Genomic DNA, 27,657 nt, shown 5'->3' on the forward strand with positions numbered 1-27,657 from the left:
ATAGTAACAAACGGTTCTGTTTCACGCTCCATGTGTTAAATGTTATTTTAGTCATTAGTATTTATATGAAATAGAGTACTAAGCTCAATACTCACCCTAATTGTTAACTAGTCTCATGACTTACAGGGTGCAAGCAGAGCTGCTGAAGATGCTGAACGTGAAAGGAGAGAACGAGAGGAAAGATTGAGACATACACGAAATCCTGCAGTACGTGGTTTACCCTCCACTGCCTCTGGGAGGCTGAGGGGAACGCAAGACGTAGCTCCGCCTCCTCCCCTTACTCCAACTTCGCATACTGGTAAGTCATCAAATTTCTGGGGCAGACTCCTCTTACAGACTATGCTATTCTTCAGCTACTTCCTGGTTACTGAAATATACCATTTTGTAGTCCTTCAAAATCAATTTGAGTAAATAACCAGGATTAGGGAGATATTTTGTAAACGTACTCTCTGTAAATGCTGTTCTTTCCATAAACTACTGGAAGAGATTTTCCTTTCTGCTGTGTATAATAATTGCCTTGCTACGTGCTAGTCTAATTTGGATTCTTGTCTTAAATACCTGCTTTGGTTTGGTAACAATTAAACACTTTACTCACTGCAAAAAGATCATCTTTTCCAAGCTAACTTTATAAATAGAATGTCCTAAGAATAAAAGTCATTACATTTGTAAGTGTTTTGTTGAGTCCCCACTTCAGACTAATAAATGTAAAAAATAGTATGTATAGAGATTTTCCCTAATGGTGATTTTATTTTCATTGTATACCAAAATGATTTTCTACTTATGTAAGGAATAACATAAGGTTCTATAGGACTGATCTATTATTTTTTCCTTCCTTTTTTAAAGAGTTAAATACTGAAGTTGGGCTTAGATCTTTTATTGCACCTCAGCATAGTTATCATGAGAAAATAGATTTCCAGCACAGTGGCAAACTGAAATGACACCTTTGATCTTGCTGTTACATAACAGATCAGTAATTCCATACTGACTTCCACTTATTCAGATAATAAAATCAATTTCTTTTTCATAATATTACCTCCGTAGAACCTCACTGCAGAAATCATGTGTCAAGACATGCTGTTACTGAACATATTGGAACAGTAGTTGAAGGGAAGCACAGAGCTCCCTCAAGCCCCATCTTCCTGCTGGAACCGACCTCTCCCTTTTTACTTCATATTATACAAACAAATCTCATTGTTAGTTTTAGGTTGAAAAGTTCACTTTTTCAAATTTTTGATGTTTTAATTCACCTTTGGTCTTACCCAAAATTAGGAATTGCCGAATCAGACCTGTGATCCATCTAGTCCAGCATTCTGTTTCAGACTGTAGCCAGTACCAGATGCTTCACAGGAAGGGGCGAGAAAGCCCGCAGTTGACAGATGAGGGATAATCTGCCCCTCTCTTCCCCCCCCCCCCCCCCATGAAAGTTTTATCCTATTCCCTAATTAGAAATTGGGTTAAACTCTGAAGCACAAGTTTTAGAAACCTTTCATACTCTTTAATATTAGCCATTATAACACTAGATATTCTTTTTATCCATATAAATGTTTGCTCTCTTTCTGAAGTGTGCTAAAGTAGTAGCCTCGTCAACATCCTGTGGCAATGAGTTCCACAGTCAAATTATGTATTAAACAAAAGAGTATTTCCTTATATCAGTATGTCCCCTGTTCTTATGCTATGAGATGGGAAAAACAGAAGCTTCTAATCCACATTCTCTAGACCATTATTTTATATACTTCTATCATGTCCCGTTTTATTAATGTTTCTCTCTCAGACCTCCCTATGGTAGTGGCTACAACAAGGGAATGTCTTAAAAATGCATTTCTCTCAGTCTATTCTGATAACAAATGTCATGAATGCCTCCAGTCTAGGTTGGGGAACACATTTAGGGTCTCTGTCTGTGGTCTTCGGAAGCCTAATGAGGAGCAGTTCCCCAAAAACTTGCTAGAGCTGAGGGCCATCAGGCTGGCTTACAAATCTTTTCACCACAGATCAGAAACATAATTGTGTTGCCTCTGTCTATAAGTAATCGGTCGGTGTGGATGGTTCATTACAATAATATCTGGTCTGCACTTAACACTTAAAAAAAAAAAAAAAGTTGCTTACATCAAATGGAAGGGGACACATCATTGCTGACCTGAATTTGATGGGTTAGTTGTTGTGGCTCACCACTGATCGCATCCGACCAGAAGATTTATAGGTTCTTATCCAATTCAGACTACAGAGTTCAAGAACTCAGAGAGTTCTATATCGGGAGAGGATTCTTGGTGTGCTTGGCAAGAACACACATACTGCGGACAATACCAAATGGATAAAACCTTTATTAAAATTAACATAAAAATAAGAAATGCATTGAAACTTATAACTGCAAAACAGTAAAAGAATTCCAAAACTCCTGCTCGTACCGTTTCTATTAGAAGTACCTTAACCTAACATACTCATACCCTTCCTTGAGGACACGGTAATAGGAGGTGAAGGACCAGCCTCACTCCTGGCATGCCTGATTATGCAATGGTGCTGGCTTCCCCAATGGTTAGGAATGTTTATTATAGTATACTGCACAAGCTGTGCTAATAGCGTGATAAAAGATAGAATAGATAGATGAAAAGGTAGTCTATAGAGTATAGGAGAACTGGAAAAAGCACTCCAAGAAACCGAAGCTTCAGGAGTTAGAAGAGCTTAGAATTTAGAAGAGCTGAACCCAGCAGAAGCTACCTCCTAAGAGCTCTCTTACAAGGTATTTGATAGGATCCTGACCTATGTAATTCAGGCCCAACTTACTATACCCAAATCTTATTTCTGTACCCTACAGAATTAATGGGTACCCTTCTACTATAGAACAGTGGATTATGACACTTACTTTCTAAATATATTCATAAGGATTTATCTCATTCCAAAACTGCCAACCTAGGCTCTCTTGATGACCTCCAAGTTGTGGTGTACCCTGTGGTTACCAACCACCTGTAGAAGCCGAATAAACCTGTGATGTGATGAGGATAGTTCCTCCCTCTGGTTCCCAAAAGTTCAGGGACCAGTCTCATCTGTGCCAAAGGTTGCCAGCCTTTATGCTGACATATTCTTAACTGATTATACTTTTTGCTATATAGCAGATCTTACAGGCCGGTAGGCTTCTTGCATTTCAGCAAAACTTATTATTAGGAAACACATATCTCAACACATCCTAAATGCCAAGGAATTAATACTAATAAAATATAAGAATAAAATGGATTAATTTCAGAAAAAGAAACATATTAATTGATACTGCTGGCTGGATTAGGATTATTTTGCTAGCCATTATATCCTACTATAGGCTACATCATCCATCACAAGTAAGCATTCAGATCTTCGGTGGCTCATGTGAAGATCTGCTTGAGACCAAGCAGAGATCCCATCTGTTTTAGACACCTTTTTTACACTGACAAGAAAGAGCTCCTCTTACACCTTTCCTCCATTTCCATTCATCCTGGAAATATGGAGATTTGGCAGAAGAGACCCAGAATGTTCATAGTCTCACCAATCTGGACACGGCAGACTTGGTTATATCTGAGTTCCTGCATCTGTCGAAAGATGGATAGTCTCTTCCCTCTTCTCCCTGCTCCTCCAAGACAAGATGATGAGATAACTGGTTCTGTGGATGAAGGGAAAGCAGTGGACGTGTTATTCCTCGACTTTAGCAAAGCTTTTGACGCGGTCTCCCACAGTATTCTTGTCAGCAAGTTAAAGAAGTATAGGCTGGATGGATGCACTACAAGGTGGGTAGAAAGTTGGCTAGATTGTCGGGCTCAACGGGTAGTGATCAATGGCTCCATGTCTAGTTGGCAGCCGGTATCTAGCGGAGTGCCCCAAGGGTCAGTCCTGGGCCGGTTTTGTTCAATATCTTCATTAATGATCTGGAGGATGGTGTGGATTGCACCCTCAGCAAGTTTGCAGATGACACTAAACTGGAAGGAATGGTAGATACGCTGGAGGGTAGGGATAGGATACAGAGGGACCTAGAAAAATTGGAGGATTGGGCCAAAAGAAATCTGATGAGGTTCAACAAGGACAAGTGCAGAGTCCTGCACTTAGGACGGAAGAATCCAATGCAGCGCTACAGACTAGGGACCGAATTTGCTAGGCAGCAGTTCTGCATAGAAGGACCTAGGGGTGACAGTGGATGAGAAGCTGGATATGAGTCAACAGTGTGCCCTTGTTGCCAAGAAGGCCAGTGGCATTTTGGGGTGTATACGTAGGGGCATTGCCAGCAGATCGAGGGACGTGATCGTTCCCCTCTATTCGACACTGGTGAGGCCTCATCTGGAGTACTGTGTCCAGTTTTGGGTCCCACACTAGAAGAAGGATGTGGAGAAATTGGAGAGAGTCCAGCGAAGGGCAACAAACACATGACTTATGAGGAGAGGCTGTGGGAACTGGGATTGTTTAGTTTGCAGAAGAGAAGAATGAGGAGGGATTTGATAGCTGCTTTTAACTACCTGAAAGGTGGATCCAAAGAGGATGGATCTAGACTATCCTCAGTGATAGCAGATGACAGGACGTTGCAGTGGGGGAGATTTAGGTTGGATATTAGGAACCACTAGGAGGGTGGTGAAACAATGGAATGCGTTACCTAGGGAGGTGGTGGAATCCCCTTCCTTAGAAGTTTTTAAGGTCAGGCTTGACAAAGCCCTGGCTGGGATGATTTAGTTGGGATTGGTCCTGCTCTGGGCCAGGGGTTGGACTAGATGGCCTCCAGAGGTCCCTTCCAACTCTGTTATTCTATGATTCCTTGTCACAGGAGAACAGCATCTGGTGCAACTGACCGCTGGTCCCTCAGCTAACAGCATAGCTAATGAATTTCTAGGGCTTGATGTTTTATACTTGAGCTGAGGAGATCAAGACAATCCTGTTTGTCTTCTACTAAATAAAACAGGTTTAAAGGGTAGGAATAAATAATCAGTTTTCCTAGTGGAAAGAGGTGAATAATGGGGTCCCCCAGCAATCTGTACTGGGACCTGTATTATTCAACATATTAATGAACGATCTGCAAAAGGCGGTGAACAGAAGTGGCAATATTTCTGGACAATATATAATTATTGAAGATAGTCAAGTCTAAAGCAGACTGCAAGGAGTTACACAGGAATCTCACAAAGCTGGGTGACTGGGCAACAAAATGGCAGATGAAATTGAATGTTAAGTGCAAAGTAATGAACATTGGAAAAAATAATCCCAACTATATATATATGATGGATTCTGAATTAGCTCTTGCCACCCAAGAAAGGGATCTTGGTGTCACTGTGGACCGTTCTCTGAAAACGTCCACTCAGTATGCAGTAGCTGTCAAAAAGGTTTAACAGTCTGTTAGGAACTATTAGGAAAGGTATAGAAAATAAGATAGAAATATCATCATAAGAATCATAATGCTCCTACGTAAATATATGGTGTGCCTACGCCTTGAATACTGTGTCCGGTTCTGGTCACCCCATCTCCAAAGAGGATGTTGAGGAACTGGAAAAGGTTCAAAGAAAAGCAACAAAAGTGATCAATGATATGGAAAGCTTCCATCTGAGGAACTAAAAGGATTAGGGCTGTTCATCTTAGAAAAGAGAGGACTATGGGGGGGATCTGATAGAGGTCTATAAGATCATAAATAGTGTGAAAAAAGTGAATAGAGAAGTGTTGTTTACCCTTTCCCACATAAACCAGAGGTCACCCTATGAAAATAATAGGTAGCAGGTTTAACACAAACAAGAGGAAGTACTTCTTCACATGGTGCACAACTAACCTGTGGAAGTCATACTTTTGGGAATCACAACATTCTATGAGAATGAGTGTTTAAAAAAAACCAAAAACCTGGCTAAGTTCAGGCAGGACAGATCCATCAATAACTATTACCCAGGATGGTCAGGGATGCAACACCATGCTCAGGGTGACCCTAAACCTCTGAATATCAGAAGCCGGGAGAGGTAGATAGGGATGGATCATTTCATAATTTCCCTGGAGCTCTGGTATGGGCCACTGTGGAGACAGGGTGCTGGGCAGGGTGAGCCATGTTCTGAACCAGTATGGCAGCTCTTCTGTTCTTAAATCTTGACCTGGTCTTCTATCCAGTTTAAATGATTGTAGACTTTTCTTTTTCCCTCTCCACTGTAATCAAATCCAACACCTGGTTATTACGTAGGTTAACTTAACTGCTGTTTCTGCTTACTGTCACTGCAAAAGGGACTTAGGTGTTTGTCCATTCCCTGGTGAAACAGTTTTTTTTTTTTTTTTAAAAGGTCTTAACAACTAACACCTCTTTAAATCCTGTTTAACACTGTATTTCAAGAAAGTTAAGTGATCAGGCTAATACACAGCTAACGCCTGTCTCTTTCTCACAGCTAACGCCTCTCCTCGGCCAGTGTCTGGAATGGAGCGAGAACGGAAAGTGAGTATGAGACTGCATCGTGGTGCCCCTGTCAATATCTCTTCATCTGATTTAACAGGCCGCCAAGATACTTCTCGCATGTCAACTTCACAGGTACAGAATAAACACCTTTTTATGGGAAAAGGGAGGGTTTTAATTTGAGAGTACTTATTTTGATCAGGCTGTTGTACCTTCCTATGTCAGTTTACCAGTTAATCAGTGGGATTTCTTACTGAAGAATATTCACTTCCTTATTTTATAAAGGAGTTTAGAATATTTAGATATGTAGTTCCTACCTTTTTGCTTTGTTGGAGGTACCCGAGGAAATATGTTAACACTTGCCACTCATAAGGCTTTTGTCTTACGATATCAGTTTAACATATAACAAAGTATCATATTGATCTCTAAAGAACTGAACAAGGGCAATTTTTTTGTTTAATCTCCATCTTTCTATTTCTTTGTGTACCCCCAGTGGCAAGCCTTTTAATGCCAGGGCTGTATTAAAGAGTCATATGAGAAGATGTTCAGTATACAGTAGGAGCCCAAAGGGTCATATGTGCTATTTGGTGGAATGTGCTATATATTTGTTTCACTAAAGCAGTCAGAACAATGTCCTATATTTGCAATTAGACATGATTACAGGTATTATAATATTCAGGATCTTAAAGGATCTTAAAATTATCTTAGTCATTTTAACTGCAGAATTCAAAAGTCTTGTGCAATCTAGAAAACATGGCTTGCACATTTTAGTGTTTTGGATGTTTTTTTCTGTTTGTTTTTTTACTGCTGAGAGTATCTAATATTGTAGAAATATAGCAATTGCTGTAAATCTGAGGTGTAAATATCGTGTGGTATACTTAGTCAAGATAATTAAGTCTTGAACTGCATTTCTTTCTTCCACGTAATCTTTTACTTTTCTATTCCACTTCTGCCTTGTTCCTTCTTTCACTGTATCTTTCCTGTTTTGATAGCGAGGTAGAAGCCTTAAACATGCTATCAGGTACCTTTCCTTTACAACTTCTGGATTTTTCGCTTAACTCCCAGTACTTGTATTTCCCTTTTTAAAGTGTAAAAGTAAAATTTTCTTAACTTTACTAGCTTTTTGGACATTTTGTAAACAATTGGCTTCTTTCTTCCCATCCGTGGCTTTCTAGGAGAAACAAACTGCTAATTGAGTATTTAATACTTATTTGACAAGCACATCATCACTGTCTTTAGTTAGGGTGACATAATTCTGTCAGAATTCAATTTGTATGCCTTCTGCAGAGTTCACCGTCTCTCTGCATTAATGGACTTTTTAACAAGGTTCAGAATTAACAGTAGCTTTTTAATTAGTTAAATTAATATCCTTTTAAAAATGTATAATGCCATTGTTTTTCCTACACAGTAGACACTCACTAGCTGTTTTTATAAATAGTTAAAATTGTGCCTAAACTGCTTTAGTGACTGTTTAAGTGCAACCTGTATAGGATGGTGGTAGGCTACAGTGTAAATGGTCATACTGTGGTGGTGTTCATTATAGAATTGCCTTTAAATCAATACAGCATTCTTAGTGTATAGAGAAGATGGGAAATTCTAAACCCAACAGAACCTGTATCTTAAATTTTAGTATACAGATGCATCCGATGAAGTGAGCTGTAGGTCATGAAAGCTTATGCTCAAATAAATTGGTTAGTCTCTAAGGTGCTACAAGTACTCCTTTTCTTTTTGCGAATACAGACTAACACGGCTGTTACTCTGAAACCTGTTAGTATACACATGGCTCATCTTAGGGTTCTCTAGAATACAAACTTATCTCCAGACATAAATTAGATTGTGGAGACTTCAGCGATGTATTTGCTTTGAAATATCAGTTATTCACAGTGTCCTTCTATTCAATTAATTGCAAGTAACTCAAAACAAATTAACTCGATTAAACTAATTAATCATGATTAATCACAATTTTTATCGCAGTGTTAATAATAGAATACCAATTTAAATTTATTATAAATAACTTTGGATGATTTATACATTTTCAAATAATTGATTTCAGTTACAACACAGAATACAACGTGTACAGTACTCACTTTATATTATTTTTATTACAATATCTGCACAGTAAGAAAGATGAACAAAAGAAATATTTGCAGTTCACCTCATACAACAGGGGTGGGCAAACTTTTTGGCCCGAGGGCCACATCTGGGAGTAGAAATTGTATGCTGGGTCATGACTGCTCACAAAATTGGGGCTGGGTGCATGGGGGTTGAGGGCTCTGGTTGGGGGTGCAGGCTCTTGCAGTCCAAAAAATGAGGACTTCAGGGTGCAGGATGGGGATCCAGCTGGGGGTGCATGTTCTGGAGTGGGGCTAGGGATGAGTTTGGGGTGTAGGAGGGTCCTCTGGGCTGGGACTGAGGGGTTCGGAGTGCGGGAGAGGGATCAGGGCTGGGGCAGAGGGTTGAGCTGTGTGAATGGGTGCAGGATCCAGCCGGGGGTGCAGGCTCTGAGGTGGGGCTGGGGATGAGGGGTTTGGAGTGCAGGAGGATGCTCTGGGATGGGATTGAGGGGTTTGGAGGGCGAGTGGGGGATCAGGGCTGGGGCAGGGGGTTGTGGCGTGGGGGGAGGCTCAGAGGTGCAGGCTCTGGGTGGTGGTTACCTCAAGTGGCTCCCATAGGCAGCAGCATGTCCCTTCTCTGACTCCTACGCAGAGGCGTGGCTGGGTGGCTCTGCATGCTATCCCGTCCGCAGACACGTTCCTGGCCAATGGGAGCTGCAGGGGCAGAACTTGGGGCAGGGGGCAGAGAGGAGCCCCCTGGCTGCCCCTATGTATAGGAGCCGGGGCGGGGGGGGAATGCCGCTGCTTCCGGGAGCTGCGTGGAGCGGCCCCCAACTGCTCCCCAGCTGGAGCACCAGAATGGGGCAAGCCTCAGAGCCCGCTCCCACACAGGAGCTCGAGGGCCGGATTACAATGGCTCATGGGCCAGATTCGGCCCACAGGCTGTAGTTTGACCACTCCTGTCATACAGGTACTGGAATGCAGACTCTTTATCGTGAAAGTGCAACTTACAAATGTAGAATTTTTTGTTACATTGTTTTATTTTGAGTGCAGTTATGTAAAACTTTTTAGCTCTGAAGGGCAAGGTATTGAACTTTGAGTCCCAGATCACTGACTTGTCTGGTGGACCCGCTAGTTTAAAGCCGGGGACGGTTGGAGTTGTACAGTTGGGGAGGAGGAAAGCGGTGCTTTTTCAGCAGATTTTGGGGGAAAGAAAGCAGCTATTTTGAGAAGTCTTAAATTTGGATTTGTATAAATCCTAGCTGAGATTGTGAGCATAATGTAAGTGAGGTGGTTATATCTGGACATTAAATACAACTTATAATATAGCTTTCACTGCCCCATATGTGGTGATTTTATTATGTTCAGAGATTTGGCAAAGTATAGTTAATATTGTTAAATCCCTTGGAGATCCTCAGATGAAAAGGTGATTGTCTTTTCTTGCCCAATAGGCATTATTTCAGTATGTACTTAGTGTTTAACTCTCAGATTTGATAGAATTTGAGATTCTTTGTAACGGTCGACATAAAAGCAAGTCATTAGTGGGGAAAAATTGCAGTAAGTGGTGTTTTATTCTTATTGCCTTCCATGTCTGAGTGTGTCTTGCTTGTAATGAAGGATTAAAACTCTTGATGGTAAAGTTTCAGAGTGTTCTGAATCCTGGTGTGGTTAATAACTCATTCCAGATCTTTAGCGTGGCAGTAGCTATGGAATGTTTGGCTCAAATTGGTGCAATGCATTTTTCTAAAGCATATTGGGACTTTGTGCCAGCCTGGATACATGAATCCCTTTGCAATTTTGGAGCCAAAGGGAGTAAAGAAAAGAATAATCTATTTTCATACCCTTGTAGCTACCCTTTGTTTAAAAGTCCTGTAGTTTCTCAGTCTATAAACTTACTTACTTTAGTGCATAGTTTAAAACATTTCAGGTCACCGTTAAACTTCAAACATATTTAGCATTTATTGAATTTCACTGATCTCAGAGACTTCCAAAATGTTTTTAGGTATTTCAGATTTGAATCACACTTCTATACTATAATATAGATAATACTACAAGAATAGTTAGGGAAAATGTTTAGTATCAATTTTTGATTTCAAATATATCATGTACAATATTTGAGAGGGTGAATATATTGAACCATCCAGATTTGTTGTCAGTTTCCTCATTGATAATTCCAGGCACAAGATGTTCTTCAAAGCATGTATTTAAGATTATTTTATTTATGGTTAAGGAATCCTGCCTTTTAAATTTCTGATTGTTCCACAGTTGACACTGAAAAATTGGATTCTGGTTGGTGGTGATAGCTCCAAAATAAAGCAGACCGTGTTAAAGGTTCTCATTTGCACTGACACTGCAGAAATAAGTTTCAGATTTTTTTATTTGAATAGTGACTCATGCCTTAGTGTAGGGAATTTTTGTTTTCTAACTGTTATAATCCAACCAGGCCAAAAGAATTTTTTTCCCCATTTAATTTCAAAGGTGCTGAATCCTTTTTATATAAGATAAAATAAACTGATTGGGTATTTGGGATCTTTTTGATCAGGAAAATGTGCCATGTCTCAACTCAGTCAGGGGTTCTCCAGGATGATGTTGCAAGTTACTTTTAATTTTGTTTTAGCTATAAGAGATGAAGATATCTGGAAAGATATAGGTATGTGTTCTTCAAGTAGTCTGTACACATCCCCACTCCTGAGATGCACCAATGGTGCAGCCTGGACCAAAGTAACATTCCAGTAGCAGTGCTTGTCAGAATGCTCTCACACACATGCTGCCCCTCCTCTTGCTGCTACACATATTTGGAGTGAATGGCTATAAAAGGGGGCTTGTCCCAACAACCACCTCAATTCTTTCCAACCCTGATAGCAGACAAACCAGGAATCTGGATGTCTCCCCCAACCTGCATGTGATGGAACAGATCATTCCCAGTGCTGTCTTTAGTTTATTATGTAACAGTTTTAATTTTTATTTCTTTCACTAAGGCTTTCACAGGGGCTCAGATCCCCCGGTTCCAAACTGTGGAACTGAAGACCACAAAGTTGGGGTTCAAGAGATATGCCTTTTGCCCTGCTATCTTTCCTATTTCAGATGCATGTGTGAATTGTTTCGCCTTCTTGGAGGAAGGTCATTCACTATTTTAATCCTCTATATGCAGCAGACTGAGCACCAGAGCTAGCAAGAAGTTTCAGAATCAGCTCCAAGCATTGCTACTGGAGGAAGCATTAGCAGCTAAACTTTCTGGCTCCAAGCCAAAGGGATCCACAACTGTTAGAGACCTGATTCCCCTCTGACAAATGGTGGGTCCAGAAAGCCCAACAGTTCTCTGGTGCAGGTGTCTATCTTCTTAACTGGAGCCAGTCCTAAGGTGCCAGTCAATGTGAATCCACTTTATTGGATTATACTGTGCAGAAATCCCTAGTCTCACAGTTTCAGACTCTTCTGAAAGAGACAGACTATGAGAGCATGCCATTAAGGAACTTGTTCCTTACAACAAAATCCAAAAGTGTTCCTTCAAGGTGGAAGCTAGAGGCAAATCAAATGGTGATATAGAGCAGTGGTTCTCAAAGCCGGTCCGCCGCTTGTTCAGGGAAAGCCCCTGGTGCGCCAGCCAGTTTGTTTACCTGCCGCGTCTGTAGGTTCGGCCAATCGCGGCTCCCACTGGCCGCAGTTTGCGGCTCCAGGCCAATGGGGGCTGTGGAAAGGGCGGCCAGCATGTCCCTTGGCCTGCTCCGCTTCTCGCAGCCCCCATTGGCCTGGAGCAGTGAACTGCGGCCAGTGGGAGCCGCGATCGGCTGAACCTGCGGATGCGGCAGGTAAACACACCGGTCCGGCGTGCCAGGGGCTTTCCCTGAACAAGCGGTTGACCGGCTTTGAGAACCACTGATATAGAGGACCAAGGTTGTACTATAGAGCCATACCCTGCCCCTGATCCAGGGCCAATGGTTAGCTTGAAAATTAATCAGAAGCCTAATAAAACACATATTGCTTCCTTCAAACTGTTGGATATTGCAAGCTCTATGATTCAGTAGCCATCGTTTTGTTCTGTGTTTATTCACTAGTATTTCTAGTTCTTCCTGTTTATTCCCCATACCTCTTGAATTAGTATACAGACATCTAAGATAATGATGTGATTTCCCCTCTCTGTTCCCTCATCTCTCCTTTATCCTTGCTATAATTGACCATGCTCCCCCTAGATTCCAACCCTTTTCCCAGGTATCCATGTTTGTGATTTACTTATAGGCTTTTGTCTCCTGTCCCCATTAAAACCAGTTTAAAGCCCTCCTCACTAGGTTAGCCAGTCTGTAACCAAAGACACTCTTCTCCTTCCTTGATAAGTGGACTCCCTCTCCGCTCAACTGTCCTTCTTCCTAGAACAGTATCCTGTGGTCAGGGAAGCCAAACCCCTGTGTTTTGAGTGTTAAAATACTCCTAAATCATTAATGAAAAGCAACAGAGCACTCTCTCTGGCTTGCCTTAGACATACTCTCATATTAGAAATCTGTAGATCTGCCATTTGGCGTCTAGATCAGATGCTCAGTTGGTAAGACAGTACTGCAATCCTTATTTAACCATCCCAACCATGCAGAGGGAGGAGCACTACTTGCCAAATTCCTAAGAGTGGGAATATACAAAAAAGGTACTCTAAGAAGAAATGAAAGCTACTCACCTGTAACCAGGGTTCTTAAAGATAACCTCTGCACATTCATACTCCCAGCCCACTTTCCCTTCTTGTTTGGAATGCTGATTTCAACTACCTCAATCTGGGAAAAATTATGGAAAAGCTGCTACAGGTTTCCATTAATAAAGAATTGAAGGAAGGCAATATAATGCTAGTCAACGTGGTTTTATGGAAAATACGTCTTGTCAAGCAAATTTTATTTCATTCTTTGAGATGTTTGGTTGATAAAAGTAATTGCGTAGATGTAATATACTTAAACTTTTGTAAGGCATTTGACTTAGTACTTCATGACATTCTGATTAAATAACTAGCCCTATACAACATCAATGAAGCACATGTTATATGGATTAAGACCTGGCTAACTGTCAGATCTTCAAAAAGGTAGCTGTCAATGGGGAATCATTAAATAGAGGTGTTTCTAGTAGAGTTCTGCAGGGATCAGTACTAGACCCACTGCTATTCAGCATGTAAGTTAATGATCTGGAAGTAAATATAAAATCACTGTTGATAATTTTCAGGTGGCACCTGTCCAATTTATTTGAATATTAACATTTGGTAGACATGCCTGGTCGGTCAAATGTGGGTATATAGAAATTTCACTCAATTAAATGAAATCACTTGCAACAACATATTATAGGAGGTGCAAAGATGTTCATTGTGTAATATGGTAACACCCTGTTAAATAGAAAGCTCTGACAATATTCCTGTGTATTAGCTTTTGTTTAAAGAGACAACTTTTGTAATGATTGTTTGATATTTACATGCAAGGATTTGTAAACTAATAAAAACTTCCTCAAATAATATTTTTAAAGCATTTTGGAAGAATTGCAGATAGCGCAAATGTTGGCAGAATGATTGATAAATAAAGGTGAGGACAGGGCAGTCATACATAGCTATCTGGATTGTGTGGTAAGCTGGGCCCATTCCAACAAAATGAGCCAAATGCAATGTCATACATCTGGGCAGAAAGAACGCAGTCCATATCTAAAGAATGGGGGGCTGTATCCTGGAAAGCAGTGACTCTGAAAAAGGTTTTAAGGGTCATAGTGGACAAACCGTTCAATATGAGCTCCCAGTGTGATGCTCTGGCAAAAAGCCCTAACGTCCTTAGGGTATGTCTACACTACGAAATCAGGTCAAATTTATAGAAGTCAGTTTTCTAGAAAGCGTTTTTATACAGTCGACCGTGTGTGTCCCCACACAAATGCTCTAAGTGCATGTAGTCGGCGCAGTGTGTCCACAGTACTGAGGCAACCGTCTATTTCCAGAGTGTTGCACTGTGGGTAGCTATCCCACAGTTCCCGCAGTCTCCGCCGCCCATTTGAATTCTGGGTAGAAATCCCAGTGCCTGATGGGGCTAAAACATTGTCGCAGGTGGTTCTGGGTACATATCGTCAGCCCCCCCTTCCTTCCCTCCTTCCGTGAAAGCAAGGGCAGACGATCATTTTGCGCTTTTTTTCTTGAGTTACCTGTGCAGACACCGTACCACAGCAAGCATGTAGCGCGCTCAGCTAACCATCACCGTATGTCTCCTGGGTGCTGGCAGACGCGGTACTGCATTGCTACACAGCAGCAGTTTATTGCCTTTTGGCAGCAGACAGTGCAGTATGACTGGTAGCCGTTGTCGATGTAGTCCTGGGTGCTCTTTTAACCGACCTCGATGAGGTCGGGGCGCCTGGGCAAACATGGGAGTGACTCAGCCAGGTCATTTCCCTTTTAAGTTTTGTCTCATGGCGATTGAGTCCTACCGGCAGTGCACTGTCTTTTAATCAGCAGCCAGCAGAAGAGGATGACCAGCAGTCATACTGCACCGTCTTCTGCCGAGCACCCAGGAGATGACGATGGCTAGCGGTCGTACTGCACAGTCTGCTGCCAGCAAGATGTATAAAGATAGATGAAGTGGCTCAAATCAAGAAATAGACCAGATTTGTTTTGTATTCATTTTCTCCTCCCTCCCTCCGTGAAATCAACGGCCTGCTAAACCCAGTTTTGAGTTCTATCCTTGAGGTTTTGAGTTCTATCCTTGAGGGGGCCATTCAGTTTCTCGCAAAGCCACCCCCTTTGTTGATTTTAATTCCCTGTAAGCCATGTCATCAGTCGCCCCTCCCTCCGTCAGGGCAATGGCAGACTATCGTTCTACGCCTTTTTTCTGTGCAGACGCCATATCACAGCAAGCATGGAGCCCGCTCGGATCACTTTGGCAATCAGGAGCACATTAACACCACACACATTATCCAGCAGTATATGCAGCACTAGAACCTGGTAAAGCGAAACCGGGCGAGTAGGCGACGTCAGCACGGTGACGAGAGTGATGAGGACACTCATCCTCAGGAGGGCCAAATCACACCTGGAGCTGCAGCTAGCGAGAGATGTCAAGAGTAACAAGAAGGGTTTATTCAGGTATGTTGGCAACAAGAAGAAAGCCAAGGAAAGTGTGGGCCCCTTAATGAATGAGGGAGGCAACCTAGTGACAGAGGATGTGGAAAAAGCTAATGTACTCAATGCTTTTTTTGCCTCTGTCTTCACTAACAAGGTCAGCTCCCAGACTGCTGTGCTGGGCATCACAACATGGGGAATAGATGGCCAGCCCTCTGTGGAGAAAGAGGTGGTTAGGGACTATTTAGAAAAACTGGACGTGCACAAGTCCATGGGGCCGGATGAGTTGCATCCGAGAGTGCTAAAGGAATTGGCGGCTATGATTGCAGAGCCATTGGCCATTATCTTTGAAAACTCGTGGCGAACGGGGGAAGTCCCGGATGACTGGAAAAAGGCTAAGGTAGTGCCCATCTTTAAAAAAGGGAAGAAGGAGGATCCTGGGAACTACAGGCCAGTCAGCCTCACCTCAGTCCCCGGAAAAATCGTGGAGCAGGTCCTCAAAGAATCAATCCTGAAGCACTTACATGAGAGGAAAGTGATCAGGAACAGTCAGCATGGATTCACCAAGGGCAAGTCATGCCTGACTAATCTAATCGCCTTCTATGATGAGATTACTGGTTCTGTGGATGAAGGGAAAGCAGTGGATGTATTGTTTCTTGACTTTAGCAAAGCTTTTGACACGGTCTCCCACAGTATTCTTGCCAGCAAGTTAAAGAAGTATGGGCTGGATGAATGCACTATAAGGTGGGTAGAAAGTTGGCTAGATTGTCAGGCTCAACAGGTAGTGATCAATGGCTCCATGTCTAGTTGGCAGCCGGTGTCAAGTGGAGTACCCCAGGGGTCGGTCCTGGGGCCGGTTTTGTTCAATATCTTCATTTAATGTGTGGATTGCACTCTCAGCAAATTTGCGGATGATACTAAACTGGGAGGAGTGGTAGATACCTTGGAGGGCAGTGATAGGATACAGAGGGACCTAGACAAATTGGAGGATTGGGCCAAAAGAAATCTGATGAGGTTCAATAAGGATAAGTGCAGGGTCCTGCACTTAGGACGGAAGAACCCAATGCACAGCTACAGACTAGGGACCGAATGGCTAGGCAGCAGTTCTGCGGAAAAGGACCTAGGGGTGACAGTGGACGAGAAGCTGGATATGAGTCAGCAGTGTGCCCTTGTTGCCAAGAAGGCCAATGGCATTTTGGGATGTAGAAGTAGGGGCATAGCGAGCAGATCGAGGGACGTGATTGTCCCCCTCTATTCGATATTGGTGAGGCCTCATCTGGAGTACTGTGTCCAGTTTTGGGCCCCACACTACAAGAAGGATGTGGGGAAATTGGAGAGAGTCCAGTGAAGGGCAACAAAAATGATTAGGGGTCTGGAACACATGACTTATGAGGAGAAGCTGAGGGAACTGGGATTGTTTAGTCTGCAGAAGAGAAGAATGAGGGGGGATTTGATGGCTGCTTTCAACTACCTGAGAGGTGGTTCCAGAGAGGATGTTTCTAGACTATTCTCACTGGTAGAAGAGGACAGGACAAGGAGTAATGGTCTCAAGTTGCAGTGGGGGAGGTTTAGGTTGGATATTAGGAAAAACTTTTTCACTAGGAGGGTGGTGAAACACTGGAATGCGTTACCTAGGGAGGTGGTAGAATCTCCTTCCTTAGAAGTTTTTAAGGTCAGGCTTGACAAAGCCCTGGCTGGGATGATTTAGTTGGGGATTGGTCCTGCTTTGAGCAGGGGGTTGGACTAGATGACCTCCTGAGGTCCCTTCCAACCCTGATATTCTATGATTCTATGATATGGACACAGACTTCTCTCAAAGCATGGGCCCTGGCAATGTGGACATCATGGTGCTAATGGGGCAGGTTCATGCGGTGGAATGCCAATTCTGGGCTCGGGAAACAAGCACAGACTGGGGGGACCGCATAGTGTTGCAGGTCTGGGACGATTCCCAGTGGCTGCGAAACTTTTGCATGCGTAAGGGCACTTTCATGGAACTTTGTGACTTGCTTTCCCCTGCCTGAGGCTCAAGAATACCAAGATGAGAGCAGTCCTCACAATTGAGAAGTGAGTGGCAATAGCCCTGTGGAAGCTTGCAACGCCAGACAGCTACCGGTCAGTCGGGAATCAATTTGGAGTGGGCAAATCTACTGTGGGGGCTGCTGTGATGCTAGTAGCCAATGCAATCAAAGATCTGCTGATATCAAGGGTAGTGACCCTGGGAAATGTGCAGGTCATAGTGGATGGCTTTGCTGCAGTGGGATTCCCAAACTGTGGTGGGGCCATAGACGGAACCCATATCCCTATAGAGCACCAAGCCGGCGAGTACATAAACCGCAAGGGGTACTTTTCAGTAGTGCTGCAAGCACTGGTGGATCACAAGGGACGTTTCACCAACATCAACGTGGGATGGCCGGAAAAGGTACATGACGCTCGCATCTTCAGGAACTCTGGTCTGATTCAAAAACTGCAGGAAGGAACTTTATTCCCAGACCAGAAAATAACCATTGGGGATGTTGAAATGCCTATAGTTATCCTTGGGGACCCAGCCTACCCCTTAATGCCATGGCTCATGAAGCCATACACAGGCAGCCTGGACAGTAGTCAGGAGCTGTTCAACTACAGGCTGAGCAAGTGCAGAATGGTGGTAGAATGTGCATTTAGATGTTTAAAAGCACGCTGGCGCAGTTTACTGACTCAGTTACACCTCAGCAAAGCCAATATTCCCACTGTTATTACTGCTTGCTGTGCGCGCCACAATATCTGTGAGTAAGGGGTTGACGTTTATGGCGGGGTGGGAGGTTGAGGCAAATCGCCTGGCCGCTGGTTACACACAGCCAGACATCAGGGCGGTTAGAAGAGCACAGGAGGGTGCGGTGCGCATCAGAGAAGCTTTGAAAACCAGTTTCATGACTGGCCAGGCTACGGTGTGAAAGTTCTGTTTGTTTCTCCTTGATGAAACCCCCTGCCTCTTCGTTCACTCTACTTCCCTGTAAGCTAACCACCCTCCCCTCCTCCCTTCGATCACTGCTTGCAGAGGCAATAAAGTCATTGTTGCTTCACATTCATGCATTCTTTATTAATTCATCACATAAATAGGGGGATAACTGCCAAGGTAGCCCAAGATGGGTGGTGGAGGAGAGAAGCACCAGGAGGGGTGGAGGAGGAGGGAAGGACAAGGCCACACAGCACTTTAAAAGTTTAAAACTTATTGAATGCCAGCCTTCTGTTGCTTGGGCAATCCTCTGGGGTGGAGTGGCTGGGTGGCCGGAGGCCCCCCCACTGCGTTCTCGGGCATCTGGGTGAGGAGGCTGTGGAACTTGGGGAGGAGGGCGGTTGGTTACACAGGGGCTGTAGCGGCTGTCTGTGTTCCTGCTGCCTTTCCTGCAGCTCAACCATACGCTGGAGCATATTAGTTTGATCCTCCAGCAGCCTCAGCATTGAATCCTGCCTCCTCTCATCATGCTACCACCACCTTTCAGCTTCAGCCCTCTCTTCAGCCCGCCACCTCTCCTCCCGGTCATTTTGTGCTTTCCTGCACTCTGACATTGTCTGCTTCCACGCATTTGTCTGTGCTCTGTCAGTGTGGGAGGACAGCATGAGCTCAGAGAACATTTCATCGCGAGTGTATTTTTTTCGCCTTCTGATCTTCGGTAGCCTCTGGGAAGAAGATCCTATGATCCTTGAAACACATGCAGCTGGTGGAGGAAAAAAAAGGGGACAGTGGTATTTTAAAAGGCACATTTTATAGAACAATGGATACATTCTTTCACGGTAAACCTTGCTGTTAACATTACATACATAGCACATGCTTTTGTTCCAAGGTCGCGTTTTGCCTCCCCCCAGCGCATGGCTAGCCCCTCCCCGTGGCTAACAGCAGGGAACATTTCTGTTCAGCCACAGGCAAACAGCCCAGCAGGAACGGGCTCCTCTGAATGTCCCCTTAAGAAAAGCACCCTATTTCAACCAGGTGACCATGAATGATGTCACTCTCCTGAGGATAACAGAGAGAGATAAAGAATGGATGTTGTTTGAATGCCAGCAAACATACACTGCAATGCTTTGTTCTACAATGATTCCCAAGTACGTACTACTGGCCTGGAGTAGTAAAGTGTCCTACCATGGGTGGATGGAATAAGGCTGCCCTCCCCAGAAACCTTTTGCAAAGGCTTTGGGAGTACATCCAGGAGAGCCGCAAATGCCAGGGCAAATTAATCATTAAACATGCCTGCTTTTAAACCATGTATAGTATTTTAAAAGGTACACTCACCAGAGGTCCCTTCTCCGCCTGGCAGATCCAGGAGGCAGCCTTGGGTGAGTTCGGGGGGGTACTGGCTCCAGGTCCAGGGTGAGAAACAGTTCCTGGCTGTCGGGAAAACCGGTTTCTCCGCTTGCTTGCTGTGAGCTATCTACAACCTCATCATCATCTTCCTCATCCCCAAAACCTGCTTCTGTGTTGCCTCCATCTCCACTGAAGGAGTCAAACAACACAGTTGGGGTAGTGGTGGCTGAACCCCCTAAAACGGCATGCAGCTCATCATAGAAGCGGCATGTTTTGGGCTCTGACCTGGAGTGGCCGTTCGCCTCTCTGGTTTTCTGGTAGGCTTGCCTCAGCTCCTTAAGTGTCACACAGCACTGCTTCAGGTCCCTGTTATGGCCTCTCTCCTTCATGCCCTGGGAGATTTTTGACGAATGTTTTGGCATTTCAAAAACTGGAACATAGTTCTGATAGCACAGATTCCTCTCCCCATACAGCGATCAGATCCCGTACCTCCTGTTCAGTCCATGCTGGAGCTCTTTTGCGATTCTGGGACTCCATCATGGTCACCTCTGCTGATGAGCTCTGCATGGTCACCTGCAGCTTGCCACGCTGGCCAAAGAGGAAATTGACATTCAAAAGTTCGCAGGCCTTTTCCTGTCTACCTGGCCAGTGCATCTGAGTTGAGAGTGCTGTCCAGAGCCGTCACAATGGAGCACTCTAGGATAGCTCACGGAGGCCAATACTGTCTAATTGTGTCCACAGTACCCCAAATTTGACCCAGCAAGGCCGATTTCAGCGCTAATCCCCTTGTTGGGGGGTGGAGTAAGGAAATCGATTTTAAGAGCCCTTTAAGTCGAAAAAAAAGGGCTTCGTCGTGTGGACGGGTGCAGGGTTAAATCAATTTAACACTGCTAAATTCGACCTCAACTCCTAGTGTAGACCAGGGCATGGATTTATAAACAAAGGAATAGAAATTAGGAGTTGGGATGTGTGTTTACCTATGTATGAGAGTGATACTGGAATACTTTTGTCCCATTTTGGTGTTCGCATTTCAAAAAGGATATTGAAAAATAGGAGAGGATGCAGACAAAAGCCTCAAATGATTTGAGGGCTGGAAAGAATGCCTTTCAGTGACACATGGAGCCCTGTCTGTTTAGCTTATCGAAAAGTTCAAGAGGTGACTTGATCACTATGTATACAAGTTCCTTCATGGGGAGAAAATACTTGCTACTAAAGGACTCTTAAATCTATCAGAGAAAGGCATGAGAAGAACCAGGGACTGGAAGTTAAAGCCAGACAAATTCATATTAGAAATAAGGCACAATATTTTAACAGTGAGGATTATGAACTACTGGAACAAACTATGAAAGAATGTGGTGGATTCTCCATCTTTTAATGTCTAGAAATCCAAGACTGGATTCCTTTCTGGGGGATATGCTCTAGTCAAACACAAGTTAATGGTCTGCACAGAGGTAACTGGAAGAAATGTTCTGGCCTGTGTGAAGCAGGATGTCATACTAGATGAACTAATGGTCTCTTCTGGCTTTAAAATGAATCTATGAACTTCTGGATCCGAGAAGGTGGTGGAAGTACCTGAAGCAGTCAGTCAGCATGCCATCCTACCTTTTTATAGCTACACCCTTTGAGTGTTAAGGAGTAGTGATGGAAGGATAGTGGGTGCATGAGCGCTCCCACAGGCACTGCTACTAAAAGTTCCAGTCCAGACTGCACAATCGGGCACATCTCAGGCGAGTGAACGTGCAGAAGTTGTCTTGAACTCCAGTGACAGGTGTATAATCTTTGTTTCTCTCCATACAGGGCTCAATTTTGTAAGACTGTTTCAATAGAACTTCTTACATGCTTAAAGTTAAGCACGTGCGTAAGTGCTTTGCTGGATGCAGAGTGCACAGCACTTTGCAGGATCAAGCTCTTGCACAACTCCTATTTATGCTAATAATAGATTGAGAATTCTCTCTGTAGTTTGGAGGAAAAGGTTTAGAATACTTACAAGAATAAAGGAATATTGGAATAAGTCTCTTTGACAAAGGAAAATGTTTTTAAATCAGTGGCCAGCAGTGGCAATGAACAGTCTGTGTTATTACCACTTTATTGGAATAAAACAGAGGCTGGAACAAAAATGCACTTCCAAAATACACTTCATTCTTCACTTCCTGATGAGAAAACCTTTATTCATATGTTAATCTTTATAGGGATCATTTTCTACATAGTTCCTCAAACCCTGAGATTTCAGCTTTCTTTGAGGGGAAAAAATTTTTTTGTTCCTTTTAAAATATCTATTAGTACAGAAACAAGTCTTGTAGCAATCTGAAATTGAAGTCCTTGGAAAATATATCTAGGTTCAACTGCAAATTTAGGTTGGATTTTGTAGTCAACTTTATATATTTGGACAGTAGAACTGTTACAATTTGCTGTCTTTTCCCCCACCTCAGAATAGCATTCCCTTCGAACATCATGGCAAGTAGCTGCTCGTCTCCTCGTTGGAAGGCAGCACTGGGTGAGTCCCTTCTTGTTAGACCCAAATCATTTTGGATGGGGTGGGATTAAATCCTGTGGAAACATCAGATTTGGCACTTCCTCCTCACATTAACTCTTACAATTGTATGCTTTATCTCTGTGCCCTACGCTCAGATGTCAGGTACTTGACGTGGCATTAGGATTCCTTCTGAATGTAAAAGTAAACATCCTTCTAAGAGTTGAAGTATTTACTACTGTTCTTCCTAAATTGTTTAGTAGAATTAATTGGTGATTTGGGAAGCCCCTATGGCTTTTAAGGCATTGCTAATAAAATAAGCAGATCAGCAACTCTAAACCATCTAACGATCCTAGAACCACTAGTTACACCATAATTATGCTTACAATCTCAGACATCCATTCTAAACTAGACTGAGCTTTTAAAATTATGAAAAGATTACTTGTTCTGTAGACTTGTCATGGAGAACAAAATTAACTAATTCAAGTAAGGCTTTATCTTGGCATGAGTGGTAAAAGTTATTAAAGCATCCTTCATTTTTCTGTGTTTTTTAATTCTCTTCCATACCTTCTGAGCTGCCAGAGATTAAAAACTTTTTCAGATGAACTTCTCTTTAGTGTATCTGAAACATTAGCACCTTGAATATAGGCAGACTTGAACTTGGATACTCAAAATCCTTTGCCAGTGGATAGTGAAATAATTTCTGCATTTATGTGCAGTTTTCTAGTATTTAAGCCAATTGTGTTTTAGCAATAGAAACATTTGTGGGTCAAAATCTGTACCTCACTGTTGAAGGATACTGACTCTTAAATAACTTTAGAAGCTTCTTCTTTGCTTTGCTATATATTAAAAAGGCAATCATATTTTTCTGTTCCTTGTTAAATTACGTAGTTCTTTCCGCTGCTTTACTTTCTCTATAAAGTTCCAGCTTGCACTAATCCTACATCTGCAGTTGGTGTAGCATCCTTCTCTTCCTCTTTTTTTATTTAATTTTCTCCAGTTCTGTGTACTTGGCTGACTCCAGAAGCTGCTGCTTTCTTAAATTGTTGTAATATTCAAAACTGTCTGCAAATGATGGTTTACTGCTTTAGAGCCCCAATCATTAGGCCTTACTCAAGCAAAGCGACCATTGAAGTCAGTGCAAATCTTGCATGAGTTATGACAGCAGGACCCAGCCAGATCAAGATCTTGTCTGTTGTGCTTGGCCTTTATGTGCCAAAAATTTGGTAGCTACTTAAGACTGTTTGTCATTTTTAGAGTGCTATTGCTGCTTTGACATTTGTAACTTCTTAAATTAAAGGTACTGATGTGTGATGCCTTTAACTCTCTGTGGGCACTGTTACTTAAGACAAACTCAAGCGAAGTAAATAATATTGTGAAATGTGTTTAATATGGCATCACCAGTAAAAATCCAAAGAGCTCTATCTTTTTTAACATATTTTTAACTTTATTCTTCGATTTGGGTTTCTTCAGTCTTGAATCTCTATCAGTTTTATTTCAAGAGCTCAGCAGTTTAATCTGGTTTTGTTCTTTTTTGCGTGCATGTTTTTGCTCTGATTTATTTGTTCTTCAAACTCTCTGCTTGTGGTGAAGAGGTCATTTCCTGTGTTAACCTTAATACAGAAGGAAAATGCAGATAACGTGATGTGGCTACAGGTAGGTATGAAATAGCCTGTGTAGTCCATTGGATTGTAGATTCTAGAAAGATAATTTTTTCCTTTTACTAGGGTTTTTATGCCCAGATGTTTTGCAACAAGTGGATGAAACAATTTTGGTAGAACCATCTACGTGCTAGTTAAAACGACTTGTGCTGATTTTATCTTATTCTTTGGCTCTGATAGATTCCTGCTCGTGTGACTACCAGTGTTCTCCAGTCTGCTGTGCACCGATGAAAATAATTTTGCCATAGAGGGCAGTTAATGCATGGCTGATCGCCTATGTTACCAATGGCTTTACTAGCAAAAATACCCCAACCTAGAGCAGAAACATTACAACTGGAGCTTTCCGTGCCACTTACAAAGAGATACTTGCAGGAACATGGACAGACTCCAACAGCTGCCATTAAAAGAGGCTCTTGCCAGAAACCCAATGACCTTAAGTGAACTCTGTAGTAACAGGGCTGGAAAAGGAAGAGATGGTTTACAGAGTTAATCGCCTGTTATTGAATAGCCATTTCAGTTCTCCCTCCACAGGCGGCAGACTTTACCCCTTTTTATTATTCTACTGTAACTATAAATCTTTTACCTGGTTGGTTTAAGAAAATTTTATATCATTTTGCTAAGATTATTGGCTTAATTCTGTGTAAAGAATTCTGTCTTGCTTTTGTCTGATTTAAAAATGTCATATATGAACAATCCTGAATTAAAGACAATGACTTGAAATTTCTTGTAAAGTTTAGTCTGGCAGGGAATATGTAAATTAATTAAAACCATCTGATTTTATTTAAACTGTTTACTTTTTTAGGTATAGTCCCATTCAGGATGAGGGGTGGGGGAGTTCTCCTGAAAGTTTTTTAATGTGCATTATAGTTTTATTACTTTGCTTCTTCCACATTTTAATGGAAATCTCCATGCAACACAGAAACACTTTTGAATTTTTACTCTTCTCTAGTATAGTCAGAGAAAGCAAAAGATACTGGATAGAAGTGTCTGGGCTCTTTAGAGATGGTGATATTGAAAGATAACTTATTCCTAAAGCATGTGAAGAATAAAGAGGCAGAAGGGCTCTGATATTTAAGAGGAATTTGTTGGAGTTTAGAGATGGTAAGCATGGCATGTGGTTCTCCTTCATTTGAGGAGGAGGATTGTGTATAAAACACTCTTCCTTGGTAAGATCTAGTTTTCTACATTGAGATTGGCTGGTTTGAAGACCATTGCAAGTGGCACAAGAATTACTGCCATTGCAGACTGAGTGAATTGTGTACAGTTGCTTCAGCATCCACATACATAAAAAAAAGTGATTCTGGTCTGCTGTGTATTGCCAAGACACAAAAAGGAATTATAAACAAAATATTCCTGCTGTGAAATCCTGAGAACTGATTCTCAGGCGTGAATTACATTCTTAATATAATATAAGTTGTATATTTCTGGGATTGCTATTCTTTATCTGGTGTTAAATGACTTGTTCATATGCTTAGAATGTCCAAAATAAAAAGTGTTCTTGGCAGATGTCCCTATTAAGGAATATGGAAGGATCTTTATATTGTTTCTAACTTAAAACATTTTCATAAAGGAATGCTAAATATTTTATCCTTGCAGTAACTAGAAAAGTTCAATTATTAGTCATACTCAAGCAAAGTAATGTCAATTTCCCTCTTGAAAATGGAAGTGCAATACATAAGTGTTATTTGAAAGATTCCATTCTATTTGGAAACATAGGCTAAAAACAAATCCATTAATATTTTCCTTGTGCCTCAAACTTTTTTAGGATAGTTTTGCAAATTCTTTTTCTATCCAAAATCCACGAACTAAATCTGTCAGTCACTTTTCTTGAGATATTTCAGAATGCTAACTAATTGCTTGTGCTTGCTCTAGATCTCAGTGGGGGAAACCTGTGTTTCGGGGGAGTGCAATGGAAAGGTTTAAAAGTTTAGTCCATGGATAATTTTGCATAACAGAATCCCCTTCTAAGTTACTGTAGATTTCAGGACTTAAGGCATGTGCACTACCATTTGTACAGTTCTACAGTTCACTGTGCTTTCTTTGTAAATATGTGTGGTTAATAATGTAATGTTAGAGAGACTTACAAAGGCAGCCTTTTCTTCCTGTCCTCTGTATCTGGAACCTTAAATTGCTGTACTGTACTTAAAAGCTGACTGATGCAAATTTCTAGAATTGTACTTGATTGTGGGCTATTCTTGCCCTTTCACAATAGTTATATCCCGTCACCTGCAAAAAATAGTTAGAAAGTCTGTATAAACCTGTGTATTGGTAACCAATATCTCAGAACACCTCATTTGTACTATCACTGTATTTGTGTACTTTACCAATTGTGTAAATAATAAATTCATAATGACTTCTACTTTTTTCTTGGTGAAATTTGTCTTTTTAATGGATTCTCAGCACATACACAGGCAAATTCTCATTCCTCCACAAATGCTGAGCATTGAAAACTAGTGCCTACAATGATATTTCTTAAAGGTAGGGAGGGGCAAGGACCTTGTGATGGCCATATTCCCTGCACTGACCAGCAAAATTGGGTTGGCATGTCTAGGGGAAAGTATATATTGAAAGTGACACATGCTCCCAGAAGTGTGGTGACTGTCTCAGCCAGCTCTGGAGGGGGGGACTTCTGCCCCAACCTAGTCCTCTCCTACTACAAGTGTTGATTGAAAAGCCATGATTCAGCTTTGTGTTTTTGTAGATTTAGAGGGCTATGTCAGCTTATACTAAGGACCTAGCCCAGCATATATAACACTTAGTACCTGATCCAATGAAGTTGATGGGGAAAAGAGTAATAAACCAATAACTACAGGTAGCCCATGAGGAAAATAAGGACCTAACTGTATAGTAGTAGCCCATTTCTTCTCATTGAAATTAATGTCTTTTTCCCCTAATGGTAAAGTATTATTTATTTACTATAAATATAGTAAACTAATATAGTTTACAGACTTATAAAGAGCAGCTTTTTGCAAATGTTTGGTATTTGTTGTGCTTTTGTCAACAAGTATAACCTTGTATTGATATGAATCTTGGGAAAACAATTGCTTTTGAGCAGTAAGACTTACAACTGACTTGTAGGAGCTTTAGGTGAAAAGATGGAGGATGTTTATTTCATATCACTAGTAATAATAGCTAGCTCTTAGATAGAGCTTTTCAGCAGTAGACTGCAAATGCATCTTTAAGGTATTTATCCTTGCAACACTCCTGTGAGGTAGAAAAGTATTTCCCCCATTTTACAGATGAGGAAATGAGGCAGAGAGGCTAAATGACTTCCAAAGGTCACACACAGGAAGTCTGCTGTGGTGCAGAGAATTGAACTTAAGCCTGCAAAGTCCTAATAGGATGTATGTTAGTTCTGATGCACATTTATTACAAATCATTGTTTTTTGGCATTTAATCTTCAAAATTATAATTATTCACAAGTTTCTTCAGGTCATGTGTGTCATTTTTGAAAGAATTCTTAATTATGTTCTGCAAAAGCATGGAAAGGTGGTGTTTACTTTGCACATTCATAGTTGAAATGCATGATTTTTTAAAAAAAATCCAGCCTTGCCATAGATGTAGTACTCAAGAGGAACAATCTTCTTTGACTTTTTTTTTTTTTTTTGGAACATTGACTTGGGCACCATATACACAGCAAGCATAACCAAACCTAGTGGTAACTGGGTTCCCAGATTCTTATAGGGTATCAAGGTTCTTAAAAATAGGTTATTGCAGTACTGCAATTCATATTGTGACTTTTTCCCCGTCAGCTATCCAAGTGAGAGACAGACACACACAGCAA

General features: G+C 41.9%; 1 protein-coding gene across 3 annotated transcripts in view; it reads left to right on the plus strand.

The window, feature by feature from the left end:
• The window catches only part of CSNK1D (casein kinase 1 delta), a 68,041-nt gene extending 41,805 nt beyond the window's left edge, over window positions 1-26,236 (plus strand). The window contains exons 7-10 of one of the 3 annotated variants that reach the window (XM_077833000.1): window positions 127-298; window positions 6,354-6,493; window positions 22,172-22,236; window positions 23,806-26,236. In XM_077833000.1, coding sequence (XP_077689126.1) covers window positions 127-298; window positions 6,354-6,493; window positions 22,172-22,204 — 345 coding nt within the window. In that variant the 3' untranslated portion in view covers window positions 22,205-22,236; window positions 23,806-26,236. The remainder of the gene's footprint in view (window positions 1-126; window positions 299-6,353; window positions 6,494-22,171; window positions 22,237-23,805) is intronic. The other 2 variants (XM_077832999.1, XM_077832998.1) reach the window with 2 other exon arrangements.
• Window positions 26,237-27,657: the final 1,421 nt, after the last annotated feature.

This window comes from Eretmochelys imbricata, chromosome 14 (assembly GCF_965152235.1).
Source record: "Eretmochelys imbricata isolate rEreImb1 chromosome 14, rEreImb1.hap1, whole genome shotgun sequence".
NCBI lineage: Eukaryota > Metazoa > Chordata > Testudines > Cheloniidae > Eretmochelys > Eretmochelys imbricata.